General features: G+C 40.7%; 1 protein-coding gene across 1 annotated transcript in view; it reads left to right on the forward strand.

Annotated features, from left to right (window-relative positions):
• LOC119169847 (uncharacterized protein KIAA0930 homolog) overlaps positions 1-16,723 on the forward strand; it is a 30,193-nt gene extending 13,470 nt beyond the window's left edge. Inside the window, exons 6-8 of the mRNA XM_037420858.2 lie at positions 8,302-8,452; positions 10,941-11,045; positions 16,537-16,723. Of these exons, the coding sequence (XP_037276755.2) occupies positions 8,302-8,452; positions 10,941-11,045; positions 16,537-16,577 (297 nt within the window). The 3' untranslated portion in view covers positions 16,578-16,723. The remainder of the gene's footprint in view (positions 1-8,301; positions 8,453-10,940; positions 11,046-16,536) is intronic.
• Positions 16,724-17,743: the final 1,020 nt, after the last annotated feature.

Consider the following 17,743-nt stretch of genomic DNA (forward strand, 5'->3'; position numbering starts at 1 on the left):
TGAATGTCACAGTATTCAAAACGAATGAAAACACTGCTAGATTGTACAGCGTGTAGCCTCCATGTAAAAGTTGTTTCAGTGCTGGGCGATTTCAATATGTCATGAAACCACGTACTCACGGGAAGCCCACGTTTTTTAAAGGGACCAACAACCGATTTTTCTTGGCCCGTTTATTTTATGTCGTGACAGAAAGCTCATTCTTCATAGTGTTGTCGCTGCAGAAGGCAGTCCCAAAAGCATGTAGTTATTCAACAAGCAGCATATTCTATCTGAAAGGCTCTAAACGTGGACGTATCTTTCCTCCAGCAATGTTGAAAATTAATAGCGCCGCCGCCAACCCTCCCTGCGACTTGTGAAAGCTGTCGTTGCTCTGCTTTCGCAGGAGTTCCTGTCGCTATGCTTAACCAACTTTATTTGTACCTTTTTAACTACTTTTAAAAATGGTATGGTGTTACAAATGAGTAGATATGGATTCATGCATCTTCCCTACATTTGTACCACGTTGCGAGGCACCCAAGGTTGCCTGCGTTTGTGTCATGGGTGGCTGCTCTCGGCGTCGTTACTCTTTCGATACACAAGCCAAGCCAAGTAATCGAAAATGTCGCTACGCACATGCACGGCCACGACAAGTTGCAGTGCGCATCATTTCTCAGACACAGTGTAGGTATTGAAACTATGTTGCTCCAAAATCTTAGTGACCTGGAAACTGCATGCAAGGTAACACGAGAACACTGACGTACTGATGAGCATGGGATTATTACTTCACATGAAGGCAGTGCCACTTTAGTGCGTACTACTAATTGCGTGCATATGTACTTACATTTTTACGAAGCGATATATTTTAATGCAAGAAAACCAACAATATTTCAAAGCTAAAAAAAATATTGCCGACCGTGTACAACAATCGACGGTCGCATGGCCGGGTACCTCTCTGCTGTTTCATTCACTGTTCCTATTTGCCCGACGATGGGAAATTAAACAGTGAATGCATGTGTATTCAATAAAAGGTTTCACTATAAGCACGTGTGTGCATTTTTTATTGATAGCGGCATTTTCGCTGCCATCTTGAAGTTTGATCCACGACAGAGCAAAGGCCCCCTCCAAATCTTGTTGGATTATTCTTAACCAAATGGGGGGACGGCACTTGCGCAGGATTTAGGGTAACAGTTGGGGTGCAATACATCATAGCAGCAGCACCGTTGCCATCTTTTCTTCTTTTTTTTCGTGCAATTCATGGATGTTTTCAGCATATTTTCACAGCAAGAGTGATGTTTTTGGTAATGTGGAAGGGCCAATAGAAGACAAAAAAATTTTTTTTAAGTGTTCTTGTGATACATATGTTGTACTGGCGCTGCAAGCACTCTTTTTTCTATAAAATTCATGATATAATGTGATCTGACTTCTAGAGATATATTATAGAATAAAGTCTGTTGTGACTTTAAAAGTGTTCTCAGTGATTTGTGACCTTTAAAGGTGTTCTCAGTGATAGCAGTGTAACGGATGCAAATTTATATTGAATATTACATATTGCAAAGGTATTTTTTTATTCGATCTGACTTTGCTGTTTCAAGGTTTGACATTGACTTGTTTTTGTTCTCTGTTTTGCAAACTTGCTGCTGTCGAAGCTTGTTCTGTTATCTTTGTAGGTGGGAACTCAAGTATTCAGTCAGTGTGTGATGTATTTCCCGATATATCAGATTACGAGGCTGTGCTACTAAGAAATACCATGAACTGGAAAGAAAATTGTAACTCTGCCAGTTTCTGCAACTTCTTGAGAGCTGATGATGTTTTCATTATAGACACGCTTTCATTTTACTTAGATTCTTTTTTGGAGGGCGGTATAGATGTTCAGGACCTTTGGGATCGCTTTAAGTATATTGTTAATGACTGCATTGAAAAGTTCCTGGTTTACTCGGGAGATGCTGAGATTGAAAGGCAGTTAAACAGGTTAAAAAATGAAATGAAAAAGACAAGCTCGGTTTCACTAAATAAACCTCAGAAGTTTTTCTCTCTTTCCTCCAAGCTTTGCTTCCAACTATCTGCTGATAAACAGCGCTACTTTGGAGAATCACTGCATAAATTCATCACAGCATCTCCAAAGAAGTTTTGGCGGGAAGTGTCACCAAAACATCACCAATATGATGTATTTGAACTTGACGGTATTAACTTGGATGATGAAAAAAAAAATATTGCTAACTCGTTTATTGAGCATTTCCACTCCGTTTTTACTTGGGATGATGATGTGTTACCTGTTTTGGAGAACTCTTCACCTGCTATTTCTGATGTTGTAATAAATGAGGAGGGAATTTTACACATGCTTTTAAAACTGGACAAAAAGAAAAGTTTCGGTCCTGACGATATATTCAACACTTTCCTGAAAAGGTATGCCAAATGGATTGCAAAATACTTGCACATTGTGTTTTTGCGTTCATTAGAAGACGGCCAACTCCCGAATGACCTGAGAACAGCCAGAAGGATATCACTTCATGAAAGTGGTGCCAAAGAGTGTCTAAAAAATTGCCATCCTATATTTGTAGCGTCCAGCAGCTGCAATATTTTAGAGGACTGTATACATGAATGCATCGTGGAATTTTTAGATGCGAATAAAATCTTGACAGAATGCCAGCATGGATTTCGGAAAGGGTACTCAACTTGTACACAACTAGTTGCTGCCATTAATGATTTTTCTGTGTCAATAAATAATGTTAAAAATTGATAAAATTTTCATGGACTTCTCAAAAGCTTTCGACAAAGTATCACACAGTAAATTATTATTTAAATTACATTGCTTAGAAATCGCAGCCTGGTTATTTAGATTTCAGCGTACCTGAATAATTGCCATCGGTTTGTTGCATTCAAAGGCGATCAATCTAACAACTTGCCCCAGTGCAATCGGCTGTAACGCAAGGGTCAGTCCTAATGCCACTCCATTTTCTTATATAAATAAATGATATAGTAAAAGACATGTCTGTAAAATAAAATTGTACACGGACGACTGTGTTCTTTATACAGAGGTTAGCGATCCATTGGATCAGGCACTGTTAAACAATGATATTCAGCGTGTTGCTTCATGGTGTAAACAATACCAGATGTGTATGAACTTCAACGAGACTGTTTTCATGTAGATAACTTGAAAGAAAACACCCTTGATTTTTACATATAATTTCAGCAGTGTGAGTTTGTCTGAAATGTCCGAATACAAACATTTTGGGCTATGGATGTCAAATGACGTAAAGTGGAACAAACTTATTTATTATGTTACTGCTAATACTTATAGAAAATTATTCTTTTTAAGGGGAACGTTAACTTTGGCTACCCCTTCTGTAAGAAAATTAACATACCATTCCATTGTTCTACCTGTTTTAGACTATGCTGCTGTTATATGGGACGCCTACACAAAAGGTAATATTCTGAAGCTAGAAAACAACCAAAAAAGAGCCATACAATTCATCTATTACGATTTTCCATGCAGCTCAGTACTGCAAGCTCAAGCTAACCTAAAGCGCTTAGCCAAAAGAAGCCGCTCATCACGTTTAAAATTCTTATATCAATTAATCAAAGGGCACTATAACGTAAGCGCTAGCGAATAGGTTTCATTCTCTTCCAATTATTCAATGCACCAAAGACACAAACTGACAATCACTCCTTTCCGTTCTCATAATGACTGCTTCAAGTATCTTTTTTTTTTTTCTTTGAGAACAGTCACAGATTGAAATAGCTTTAGCAACAACATCAGTCAAGCAATTTCTTTCATCGTTTCTTGATGGCTGAAACACGATCAGTTATTTTTTATAGTTACTGACTGCTTGCATCTCCATTGTCTGTTGCTTTGTTTCATTTGCACTTATGATAAATGCTTTGCTCTGTCATTGAACATTAATTTGTTATCTTTAATGATTGTGTCTGTTTTCTTTTATTATTATTATTATTATTATTATTGTTGTTGTTGTTGTTGTTGTTGTTGTTGTTGTTGTTGTTGTTAATATTGCCATCTTCCTGTACATAAATGTCATTGTGTATTTTTTTCATGCATTGTATCCCAACCTGCTAAAACTGCCGAAGGAGTTGCAGTATCAATAAATAAATGAACAGCTATGTTTATTATTATTATTTTTTATTATTATTATTATTTCCAGGTACTGTTGGCCGATTAGGCCGTTACAGGGGTGGGTAGAAAACTGACATAATAACCATCATGTCATGCGTAAAAAAGAAATGCATAGCCGATACAAAAGGAATACATCACTATACTACGTTCTACGACTTACATGCTGCATCACATACATCACAAAATACACTTCCCAATATTACATCCTACAACGTACATGAGACAAGTTACAGCAAATAGATTTATAGTCAAAAGATGACAGGCACACACACCAAAAACAGCAATCACCGTTTACGAAGATTCACCTAGAAAATATTTCGTAACATTGTTTTCAAAATGTTCTGCAGTTTGAGAATCACGTATAGCATCGGGTAATACATTCCAGTCTTTTATTGTTCTAGGGAAAAAAGAGTATGCATATGTGTTCACACGACATTGAGGAACTAGATATTTTCTGAGGTGGTCACTTCGTAGGCTCCGCACTTGACGGGGAATTAGGTACTGCTCTGCATCAAAGTTAAATGTATTTTGGGAAAGCAGAAACAAGAATTTAAGTCTGGCTATGAGACGGTGGTCCTCGAGGGGCTGTAAATTTAATTCTTGCAGCATCTGTGTAACAGAATATTTTGAAAGAACAAATCTAGCCGCCCTTCTTTGTACCCGCTCGATGTTTTTAATTAATCCTTTTTGATAAGGGTCCCATATGATGCTTGCGTATTCCAGTGTAGGCCTTACTATTGTTAAGTACGCTGTTAACTTTACGGGGGCTGGAGCCAGTTTTAATTTGCGACGTAAGAACCGTAACTTCTTTTCAGCAGTAGAGCAAATATTACTGATATGTTGGGTCCAGTTCAGGTCTTCAGATATTGTTACTCCTAAGTATTTACATCTGTTAACGGTAGTTAACGCAGTGGAACTTAGTTGATACTCGAAATTTTTGACGTGCTTTACTTTGTTTGTAATTCGCAAAACAACCGTTTTTTCTTTATTTATTTGCATTTTCCATGTTTCGCACCATTTCTCAATAGATGCCAAGGCATCGCTGAGTATTTTTTGATCATTATGGTTGCATATTTCTCGATAAAGTAAACAATCATCGATGAACAGTCTAACAGTAATATTTTGATTAATGTCGGAACAAATATCGTTAATATAAACGAGAAATAACACCGGTCCGAGTACGGACCCTTGAGGGACTCCAGATGTTACGTGTAAACGATCAGACTTGTAGCCGTTTATGTCCACATACTGCGTCCTACATGTCAGATATGACCTGACCCATTCTACTACATTGTTATTTTTGCCAATCTGCTTCAATTTCTTAATTAATTCGTTATGAGGAACCCTATCGAAGGCTTTTGCGAAATCAAGGCATATTGCATCAACCTGTCTTTCGTTATCTATTGCTTTTGAAAAGTCTTGGATGGTCTCAAGAAGCTGCGTTACGATATAACATGTTCGAGGAGTTTGCAGCAGACGCAGGTTAAGGAGATTGGCCGGTAATTTTCGATATTCTGCTTGTCTCCGGTTTTGTGTACCGGGACCACTTTTGCTACAAGCCAGTCGTCTGAGACCCGTTTTTGTTGCAAGGAGGCATTAAAGATTATTTCCAAGTATCGGGCAACCCATTCAGCGTATCTACGCAAGAAAGCATTTGGAACTCCATCCGGACCAACAGATTTATGTTCTTTAATGTTTAGCAGGAGCGATAGTATTCCTTCATAGCTAATGCGTACTTCTGGCATGTCAGACAAATGGGAGAATGATGTTGCTGTAGTTGAAGCACTACATTCGGAATCATTTGAAAAGACAGACTGGAAGAACTTATTATGGTAAGACGCAATTTTCGAACAGTCGGTTATGATTTCGTCGTCAACAACAATGCTGTATTGCCTTTGAGGGGTTTGTGACAAATGACGCCAAAACTTTTGCGGGGAAGACACCATGAAGTTTGTAAGTGTTTCCTCGTAATATTTCTGTTTTTCTTGCCTCAGCGTTGTACGCAACTGTGAAGATAAGTTTGATATCTTTTCACGATTTTTTACTTTCCTTTGCCGTCCTATTTTTCGCTTCTGACGAACTATCTCTCGCGTTATCCAGGGATTACGCCTATTCTTTTGCTTTTTTCTTAATGGTACGAATGAATTTACACAGTGAAAGATAATGGTTTTGAATCTTGTCCACAAAGAATTGACGTAATCATCAGGGCTCAGACTGTCTAGATGAAACGATAAGTAGTCAATGATGCTCGTGTCATCAGCTTTATCAAAATTGGGGACATGCGCAATACATTCTTTTACATTTGATGCAGGAACGTCGGCTCTAATTTGTACAAATACTAGTTGATGGTCCGATATGCCATTTTCTACTGCTACCTGATAATCTTCAAACCATCCATCAAGAAATGCTAGATCCAATATAGACTGCGCTGTTCCCGTTTTGCGAGTGCCTTCCTGTACCAACTGCGTTAAATCGTTAGCGAAAGCAATGTCAAGCAGCACTTCACAGTCAGCTCGTTCCCGTGACTCTATGGTAAGTGAATTCCAATCAACCCCAGGCAAGTGAAAATCACCGGCAATTATTAACCACTGGTTTCGAGTCTTCTGTTGTTCTACATAGTGCTGAATCGCCTCTAAGTATTCAATCGATGCGTTAGGGGATCTATAGATTGCTCCTATTACGACTAAATTGGTTCCTAATTTTACTTGGCACCAAGCGCTCTCGTGATTAGGGATACCACTCATGGTTATGAATTCAATATTTTCCTTTATTATGATTGCAACTCCTCCTCCTCTATTTTCTCTATCATTACGTATTATCTTAAAACCTGGAGGAAATAACTCGTAATCTCGTATTTCTGGTCGCAGCCACGTTTCGGTAACAATAACCACGTGAGGGTCATAACTAGCGAGCACATGTTCTAAATCACCGACTTTATTCACGAGACTTCGAGCATTAAGGTTTATAAGTCGAAAATCTGTTTCCTGGATGACGGTATTTCACTGGCCACTATCTCTTGGTGTAGCCTTTGGCGGCGCACCTTTGGTTTTCGGCAACTGCCGAATCCTAACACGGCTATTCTTAGAATAATCCCATACGTAGACGTTGTTATCTACAGTAAGCATGTCTCGATTCAAGCGCACGCGCGAGCCTTCTTTTTTTTTCTTTCAACGCAGACTTCTAGAGCAGCTTGCGCTTATTCAGTGTCTCTTTTGAAGAGTCGTCACTAACCGAAATACCACTCCCTTTTAGTTTTCCGCAGCTATTGAAAACCTTTTCTTTTTCCTCATAATCATAAAGCTTCAGTATTACTGGCCGAGGCCTTAAGGGCTCTTCTGCGGATTTGTTGTGATGTGGCCTTCCGACTCTGTGCATCTGCTCTATCGTTTTCACATTAACACCGAGCTTTTTCTTCAATACTTCTACAAGTACCTTTTTTTCTAATTCTTCTGAAGTTTCATTTTCAGTCTCCGGTATACCAAACATCATGAGATTGTTTCGCCGCATTCTGTCCTCTAAAGCAACAAGTTTTTCCTGTTGCTTTTCCAAAGCTGAATTCAACCTCTCAGTTGTGTCTTTTAGTTCTGCAAGACTTGCCGCTTGGTCCCTACAAAGCTGTACAATGTCTTCTAGGGCCTTAAGTCTGTCGCTAAGGCCGCTTAGGTTGGCCTGAATTGCCGTTTGGCAATCACACAACCCTTGTACAAGTACTTTTATATCGGGTCCAGGGTTCATCTCAACGTCACCCGACAACAGCAAACACAGTGATGAAAAAGCAGAATACACAATATGTCATTAGTTTACAATATGTCATTAGTCTGTTTCCAATGTCATAGCCCTTTTCGTAAAGGCCATCAAGTTTGAGTTGCGTCAAAAAGTTTGTGGTGTGTTCTCTACATCAATTTAGGAAGACTCGAAGATGTATTTTATAAAAAGTGCTCATTTCCTTAAGATTTTAGTTCACTTGTTTAACGAATTTGATGTGCACCAGTGATAAAAAATGTGTTCATAATGATGTGTGCTAGCTGAGCCACTGCATATCTATGCTCAGCCAGTTCCAGCCAAGGAAAGCCAAGCTTAAACAAACAGGAAGAAATTGGGTGCTTGTACATCGTCGATTGCTTGTTTATGTTCATCTGCCACTTGATGCCTGGTGTTGCATGTTGAGAAGCCATAGTCGTGTTTCCCGGCAGGAGTGGCCTTGCAGTCCATGGCGCCGAAGTTCAGAGCCTGGCCTGGTGCCGCCACCAAATCCAGGATCGCTGTACCGGTGTCGATCGGAACGGCAGGGCATTGACCAGTGCGGAACTGGCGAAGAACTCGAAGCCGACGACCTCAGAGATGGTATGCTTGCCATTTTCGTCATTGCGGTGTTGGTCCTGTATCCAGCTTCAGTAGTCTTCCTATGCAATGTTCACCTCAATGCCTTTCCTTCTTTACCATTTCTTGTAACAATACCTTGGTTTGGGTGAGTTGGTCCGTCATAAGACAAAACTTGAAAAGCCCACGAAACGAAAAAACGTACAATAAGTGCCAGTCCTGTTGTATGTGTTTTGTCTTTGCTTTTTGTGCTTTTCAAGTTCTCTCTTACCATTTTTTCTTCCTGCATAGTTCAGAAAACTCACCTGCTGTTCATGTAAGGTTGGAATATATTGACTTTACATTTGATGCCATTGTTCATATGTAAGCATTGTCTTTGATGCTACGGCTATTTTCAAATTAAAGGTTGTCATAGCCCCCCATCATATGGCTACTATCCACTGCTATGTTGCTAACGAGATGAGAATACGAGCATTAAACCTGCGCTCATAGTTATAACAGGCAGGAATGGAAGGATTCGGCAATTTGAAACTCGCGGAACAAAATGAAGGGTAGTGAGGCAAATGAATCGAGTATGGAATAAGAAATTAAAGGCAAAAAAATGAAACAGAAGCCTGCAAGAAGCATCAAGAAAAACACAGACATTCTCATTGGTCACAAAGCACGGTGCAGGATGTGATTATTTGCTGTCTTGTACCGAAGCTTAGCACTTGACGACTGTCAGAAGCGAGGAGTAGGGCAGTCATGGAAGTCAGACGTGTGAGATGAAGCAATGACGCTTTCTTGCCATAAGCAAATATTTCCTTCAATAGGAATACATTTGCGTTAACTTTTTGGGGAACATGAAAGCTCTGCTTATCATTCAATGTCACTGTCTGCTGTGAATATCGTATTTACTCGCGTATTGACTGCACTTTTTACTAAGCTACTTAGGCTGTGCACTTTTTTTTATTTGAAAAATCGGAGCAAAGTTGGGGGTGTGTTTATTATGCAGGGAAAATTTTGTGAAAACTTTTTTGGTATAAGCAAAAAAATGCGATAATGCAAAAAAATGTTAGATCGCTCAGCTTTTTTGTTGCACTTCACTCATCTTCTGTGGTTGAAGGCGCTATCTTCTACCAGCCTTTCCCGTGCAGCTTATGCATGCCATAAAAGCGTTTCACAGCTATCTTTTCTCGCAATTGTTTAACAGCAATAGGGTTATCTGCTGTGATCTTGAGGCGCGTCCAGAAGCGTGCGCTACAACCCCATGATGCACTTTTCGAACTTCGTGGCAATCTCGCACCATGACCAAGCCGCCACCGTTGACGTCGTAGCAAACAACCAATATTGCAGTAAGCTACCATTGAAGCATCAAAACAAACCGTCGATAACAAGATTAACGACAGAATACGGCTGCCGCCCCACTTGCAACCGAAGCGAGAATCGGGGACCATGTTACGGGAATAGCAACGATCTTTATCGGGCAGCAAGCGGTTTTTTTTTCTGGTTTTCCAGAAACCTGCGATGTGACGGCAACGAAAGGCTTTTCGCGACAGCCATAGCAACAGGAAATTCTGTCGTCCTCGCTCAAAAATTGCATGCATGTGGCTGGGCCTTAAAGTTTAGTATTTGCAGGAAACGGCTGTCGGTTGGCGCAGGAAGTTTCATGACCTTTTCTCGCAGTGTATTTGTCAGCCGCGATGTCTCTACACTCGCGTCGTTCGTGAACCCCCATTGTAATGCATAGATATTTAAAAAAAGACTGGGTAAGTGCCGCGCACAGATAGAAAAAAAACTATACGGCACGCGGCAGCGAGCGGAGGGTGGAGGGAGCGAGCCGAGGTGGCTGAGGGAAGTCGGCATAATAATAAAAAAACGGAAGAGATCCAACGGGCAAGGAGGCGTCAGATGTCGGTGTGCGGGACTGCAGCGGAAGAATGTAGGGGGAGAGTTTATTACGCAGTGAAAAAAAAAAGTCCAAATTTTCAAGACTGAAGTCGGGGGTGTGTTTATTATGCGAGTGCGTTCATTACACAAGTAAATACGGTATACGGGGTGACCAGTGAACAGTTGTGCAGCATGAGCAGTCAGTTTTTTCAATCAACAAACTCAAGATACGTGCATGCGCAGTAAAGGTGATGACGCCGCACCCGAGATTGAGCTCGACCCTAAGCTGCTTTGCATCTAATAAAAGTGGAGCTCACCCAGGCTCACTCATTAAATATATTTTGCAGTTACATCTCTCTCGAACTCAGACTCACCAATATTGACTTCCTCCAAACTCAGTCAGACTCATGAAAGTTTTCCTCGAGCCAACTTACTCTGACTCAAACTTGCCAAAATATCACTCAGCCGAAGTCACTCGGACTCGTACTCACAGCCCGATTGGTGCTGGTGTCGGCTCATGAGGGAGTCTGCAGGCCTATGGCACTTGCTACGCACTTCCGCAGGTTTCACACTACTGGAGGTGCATTAATCACCGGATTTGAGTTACACCGAGACCTACAAAACATTTTTTGCTTGTGCCTAGCTCTTTGCGGAGAAGACTGCGTGCCCGTCGGCGGCAACAGGAACGAGGGCCTCTTGGACACCATGTTGACATACGTGGCATTACCGTGGCACCACATTGTGGCCGGTATGTATTGCTCACCTTCTCCCTTTCGCTGGCATTGTAATTCATCAGCTAGCCACTTGTGACTGCATCGCGTCTGTGAAGTTGTGCTGTGGATTGGTTTGGTTACTAAGCAACTTAGGCTGTGAGAGATGCCACAGTGGAGGGTTTTGGATAATTTTTACCACTGAAAATTTGTTAACTTGTCAACTTACCCTGACGTTCCACATTACATGGGCCTCTAACATTTCGCTGCCACGGACATGTGAATGCTGTGAAAGTGGTTGAACTCTGATGGTTTGATCCCTCATATGATCTTTAGGCTATAAGCTTTATGAGGTACTTTTTATTGCACCTTCAAGTAGTTTTTGGCTACAGGTCTGACAGCTGTTTGTTATCAGTATATTCAATGTGAAATGAATGCGTTGATTTCATTTCAATCAGTGTCTTTCAAGCCAGTAGCCGAGCATCCTAACATTGTGCCACTGCGATGGCTCCCTATGAAGCTGTGCTTCTGAACACATGGCCCTGGTTTCAATTTTTGATGGCAGCTGCATTTCAATTAAGGCAGTGTGTTGCAAAAATGTTCATTGGACCAAAATAGTTAAAATAACCATGGGTTCAGCTTAGAATACTGAATTACAGTAGTACTGAAAAGAAAACAATCTGCAAAATGGAGATACAGTAAACTCCCAATAATTCAAACTCTGATAATTCATACTTTCGGTCAATTCAGAAAAGCAATACATGATTTTGTAAAACGTGGGATCACAGTAAATGGCCGATGAACTTGGGGACCTTACAACTCGGCTTTCTGTTCATTGCGTGTTGTTAGGTTTTAAATACGCTTAAAAACCTTTTAAATCTGATAGAATCAATGTCTAATCATAATGTGTGGTATCACCTCACCCACAATTATATATCTGAGAACTTCTGAAAAATCAAACTTCTTGATAATTCAAACAAAATTGAGAGGTCCCTTTGGGTTGGAATTAACGAGAGTCAACTGTACTTGAGGCAGTGAAAATTGCAAACATGATAGCTCATCTGAGTCTTCTAAAGGAAGGACGAGGGTCTTAAAATAGTACAAAATTGTCAGAAGTGCTGGCTTTCAAAAATTGCAGTTTGAGGCATTTATAGTCTAAAGTATGTTTTGCAGAATTTTCATATTATGGCAAAATACCATTTCTTTTTGTTAAAAGCTCAATATATGAAATAACAAATGTTTTTAAAATGAATACATAGTTTTCTTGGCATTGTTATTTTTGAAGTGAATGTGCCTTATGGAAGTTTTGAGCAAGTTTCTGTGAAGATGTCTAAACAAATTTAGTACCGTTCTTTTCTTCAGCACTTGAACTACAGGCTAAAGCTTTTATTTTTCTCTCAACCTTGATAGAGTTGTAATTACATGACAAACACGAGCTAATTACTGAAAGCTCAGTTTTACCTTGCGAGTTTAAAAATTATTTCTGACCAAAGAAATAACCGTTTTGACATCTAGTGACAACAGATCTGGTGGCAAACACTAGGGGTTCTTTGAATCGAACTGCCAGCAACGGCATCTCTGAATAGCAGGCACCAATTGGGGCATGAAGCTACATAAAAAAAACAGTTGTCATTAGCTTTAGAGGCCTGTAATCGGAAATTACAGTAAAATCTTGTTAATTTGACCTTCATCAATTTCGGTATTGTGTGTTCTTATTCAGACAGTTTGTAAAGCTTAGAGGCAGGCGAATCAAAAGATCTGGTGGCAAACACTAGGGGTTCTTCGAATCGAACTGCCAGCAATGGCATCTCTGAATAGCAGGCACCAAACTCAAGGACCATGCTTGCTTGTTCTAAGAGTGCCAAAAGACCGGAAACTTCTAAGAGTGCCAAAAGACGGGTGATGACTGAGAAGTGGCAGTTTTTTCGTTATTCGGCGCATTTACACTGTACAAATCTTCAAAACTGCGTGGACGCTCCGGTCGTGCCACTAGCATTCATGGCTTCGTCTACAGCAGATGTCGGACTAAGTAGTTTCGTTTTGAATCTGTGTGCATAAATTGCACGAAGGCCTTGATAACTGTGTGGATTTTCTCTATGATTGTGTCGTTAGCTGCAGGAGCAAAACGCAACATCTAGTACAGTGTGACGAGGTGAAATTCATGCACAAAATGTCAGATGCTCGAACATGAAGAAAGTTGTTTTAGGTAAAGCACATTATAGCCTTGGTTTACTGAGTAATGCTGGCGTAAAACTTGTTTACTACATTGCATTGGACAAACAATGTGTTGCCAACCATACTGCAGATTAAAATATTATCGTCACGTATGTGTGAGGGTGGTGGGCCATCGTGGTATGTAGGTCAGAGCACATGTTCGATGAGTTTAAACATGGGGGTCTCATGCCATGTTCGAATTGAATGAAGGCACAGGATGGGAAATATTTCACCATAACCCTGCACTTATGCACAATAAGAACATGATTTGGGTATTCCTATAGCAAATAAAAGTGTACTAGAAAGCATTTGTTCCTTCTTTAATTTTTTAATGCTCTCGGTAGTTCGGCATTCTGTTAGTTTGGACATTTTGCCAATATCAAGGCTTTACCACAATTAATTTCTTTCCTTCTTTATGCAAAAATGCCTGCTATTCTTTCTTTGTTGCCATTTTACTCACTTGCTCTGCTGTTCCAGGCTGGTAAAACAAACATGGAAGCTTTGAGAATAAAATGTTCGCATTATGGTATGTTTGCACCGCTGTAAAATGTTCGCACCACCACGCACATATATGGCAGATGTTGCTAGGCCATTAGTGTTTTGTGCATAATCTTGTGCATAAACTTCAGGGCAGCACTACCATTCGTGTTTTGTTTCTGTGTTTTTATTGGTTAACGAAGTTTTGTTTAACAATACTCTTAGCTACTCTGCTAATGAAAGAGCACAGTTTACTAAATTTATTTGCTTTTCAAATTCTCTCTTTTATCTCTTTATGTGTAGCCATGAAATGCAGCATTCAAAACCGATTACCGAGTATTTTTGCTGGTTATTAGCTGTGCCACTACTTCTGTTACATTCAAACAATTGCTTTACACATTTGTCTTGGTACAATCACAGATTACAGTTAGTATATTGAAACTACCAGGACGACATAGATGACGGTTGTTTCTATACTTTTTTATTAAATTATTTCTTTATTCACTCACTTATTTACAGAAATACTGCTGGCCTCCAAAGGGCCGGGCCCACGCAGGAGGGGCATCATTTAAGAAGAACAAATATGAAAAGAGCATTGAGAGCAATACATGTGTGCGAGGACAATGCGACACACCTTGTAAACCTAAGCCACAGAATAATGAGTAATGCATGCGGGTTAATGTTGGAGTAAGTATATTGAAGCATTGTTCGGAATCCTTGTAGTCATGATGTTATGTGAGCTATTGGGTCAGTGCTATATTGAGATCTGAAAGGCAAGCTATTGCATTCAGGGTGTGAGGGAAGAAAAAATATTTGAAAACATTCATTCTGATACTAAGAGGAGTTAATTAAGAATTCATTATGACAATGACTTGTTAGTCACAGTTTCGGTAATATTAGGTATAGCCTGGGACGGAGAGGCAGTTTTTTTAGTAGAAAAGAGAGGGAGTTTGTTTTGAGTAGAAAAGAGAGAGATGTCCCACATGCACCTTTATTTTTCTTACACTCTTAAGCAAAAGGGCATATTTGAGGTGTCTTTATGATACCACAATGGTTGTCATCTATCCTGCATGCCACTCCTAGCATTTTCGCTGCACGTTTGCTGAATCTATGTGACAAGTAGTGTTAGTGACATGATCATGGCATACCATTTTCGATAGGTAAATAGCACGCATTAAGTTTCAAAGAACTTACCGTAAAAGCCAGAATATAGGTAGCTTTTTTTTTTTTAAGCAAACACAATTACAAGTTAACTGTCGTCTTATATACCGGTCATTGGCAGAAAAAATGTAGAAGTCTCGCAACAATAGGCAGCTGATGTCGAAAGCTTCGATTGCCATCATGAACATCAGCAGCAGCGCTGTTGGGCAAGGCTAGGCAAGGCCTACAGTATTCTAGCAACGCCATTTTGCCTCAGTTATCTACAGTCAGTCTGCTGTTTTCTCTTTTCTATTTCCTTCAGAAATTAATGATAGTTTACAACAGTTTATGATAGGCTTTAAGAAGAAATTGTCTAGTATGCCGAATTGGACGGCAACCTGGAGGCACAAAGGGAATTCGGTGCATCGGAGAAATGTGTCCAATACTGGAGGAGCCCAAAGCAGCTCATCACGTCCTGCAGTATCCAAAAAAAACTTCGTTTCGTGGACGGACTGCAGTTCACTCCGAACTGGAAACGCTACTCGTTGAATTTATCTGCGAGCTGCGTGCATAGTTGCTACCTGTAACAGTGGTGTGCATCCGTGTGCAAGCTCTCCAGATAGTGCGCGTCTCTGGGCTAACGAGGGCGCAATTCAAGGGTTCGCCATTGTGGGTGCACCGATTTATGAAGCAGAAGGGCTTTGCGCTGAGGCGACATACATCCGTCTTTCTGCAAATGCTGCATCAGTAACGCATTGGATGGAATGGAGGACGATGCACTCTGTGACATTACTAGTGAAAAACAGATGTCATCGGACTCAAATTCGGATGAGTCTGAGTGACAGCGTTTTGTGGCCTTCTGGTGTTTAACTACATAAGATTAGTGTCTAAATAAGAAGAAATGTCATCACAGTGTAGCTGGTTGTGTTGTGTATTTACCAAGGTAAGGGTGCGTCACGATACTTTGCAATTTTTTTATTTCTTTTTTGGAGATTCAATGTTTAGGGGGTCGACCAATATTCCGGTCTGACATAGATTCTGTTTTTTTTTTTTTGGTAAATGCAGGCAAGATATACAACATTTATTGTGTGGTAACAAAATGCCCCAGATTCACCTTTTTTTTTTACCCTCTAAACTAAGGGTGGGGGGGTGACATTTCAGGCGTCTTTCTGCCTTACAACAACCGTCATCAGGTTAACGTGCGTTCCCTTCTTTAAAAGTGTGCGCTTGCTATGGTCACGTCAAGAATGCTGTGTCATGCTAAGAGCAGGCACGCCATCAGTGACACCCCGCCACGGTGGTCTAGTGGCAGAGGTACTCGGCTGCTGACCCGCAGGTCACGGGATTGAATCCAAGCTGCGGCGGCTACATTTCCGATGGAGGCGGAAATGCTTTAGGCCTGTGTGCTCAGATTTGGGTGCATGTTAAAGAACCCCAGGTGGTCGAAATTTCTGGAGCCCTTCGCTACGGCGTCTCTCATAATCATATGGTGGTTTTGGGATGTTAAACTCCACATATCAATTAATCATGCCATCAGTGACATGCGATAATGCAAGCAAAATAATGCAGGATAGATGACGATTATTGCTGTGTCAGAACAACACCTTGAGCACACCCTTTCTTTTTAGAATGTAGAGTGTTGCATTTGGTGACCACACGTGCTTGAAACCATCTGGTACTGCCGTACCTCTGTCGCAGATCTACTGGACGTACGACGCGAGCCCCTGCTTACCTTCTAGCCTCTGCCCATCTTGCAGGCGTTGAAGACTAGTCGATTGCATTTTTCTTGTCCAAGACTGCAACTGCGCCCTCATCGCATCCTCTGGATCAAATGCAGCCAGCTGGGGGCCATCGACGCACAAGGATAGAAATTATGGCGAGTCTAGAGAGAGAAAAACTGCATGTTTTTCAATCTCGTGCTCCACGATGTGTTGCAGACATTGCATTTTGAGGCCTTGCAGTAGGCACGAAAGCAGGGATAGAATATTAGTCACGCACACCACGTCAAAATTAGCTGTTGGCAAATGACGCTCGTGCACTCCATTTTCTGCGCTGCTCGAATGGTCTGCAGGCAGGAGTTTACTGCTCTGTTACAGTTCTGAGTAAGCATTGTTCAAGAACTACAGTTGTCTCAACATTGTCAGTCGGCTGAGGTTGTTCAGTGAGCCTATTATGTGAGACATAGGATCACCAGATTAGGTACTTGGTATCATAGTACAATTATGATACTCATGAACACAGAGACACAGAGCTAAGAATTTAGGCTCTGTTCCCTGTGGGCTGCACTGTTGAGATCCTTTGAAGCTTCAGAAAGATCAACTTACCCACATTTCTGCTGTAAAATTGAACATTGTTGTCACCCATTATTTTAATTTAATTATTTATGCTGCAATCATGATCATGTGTTGTCTGTCGTGGTCACGATTGACTCGTTCAGCTAGTGCATGTCATCCTAATGAAGCGCAACAAGCTTGTCTCTTTAATTTCATCTATGAACAAATATTATGGCACATTCAGCGGATTGTTTCTTAGTGGTGCCACGAATTTTCAAAGTTGGTAAGTCGTCCGTATATTGACAATAAGCACACTCTTGTATAGCAGTTTGAACAAGGTCAGAATAACGCTACTAGAATCTAGCACTGCTGTTGCCTGTAAAGTCTAATGTTGTAATACAGAAAATCAGAGTGTGGTGACAGCAATCTCAAAGGGCTTGCTGTATCTTTTATTATTTATTTACTAATTAAGATGTTTCTAGTGTGCTGCATGCTGTCCCCAACAATATGAAGCATGACTAGCTTTTGCCAAAGCTCCGGTGCGCTCGGATGTCGCGGCCTAAACCGATAGGCATCTCGTGCATGTACTTCGCAATATGCAGCTAAAATGAAGATGTCTTGGCAGCAGGTGC

Source organism: Rhipicephalus microplus, chromosome 2, assembly GCF_043290135.1.
Source record: "Rhipicephalus microplus isolate Deutch F79 chromosome 2, USDA_Rmic, whole genome shotgun sequence".
Taxonomy (NCBI): domain Eukaryota; kingdom Metazoa; phylum Arthropoda; class Arachnida; order Ixodida; family Ixodidae; genus Rhipicephalus; species Rhipicephalus microplus.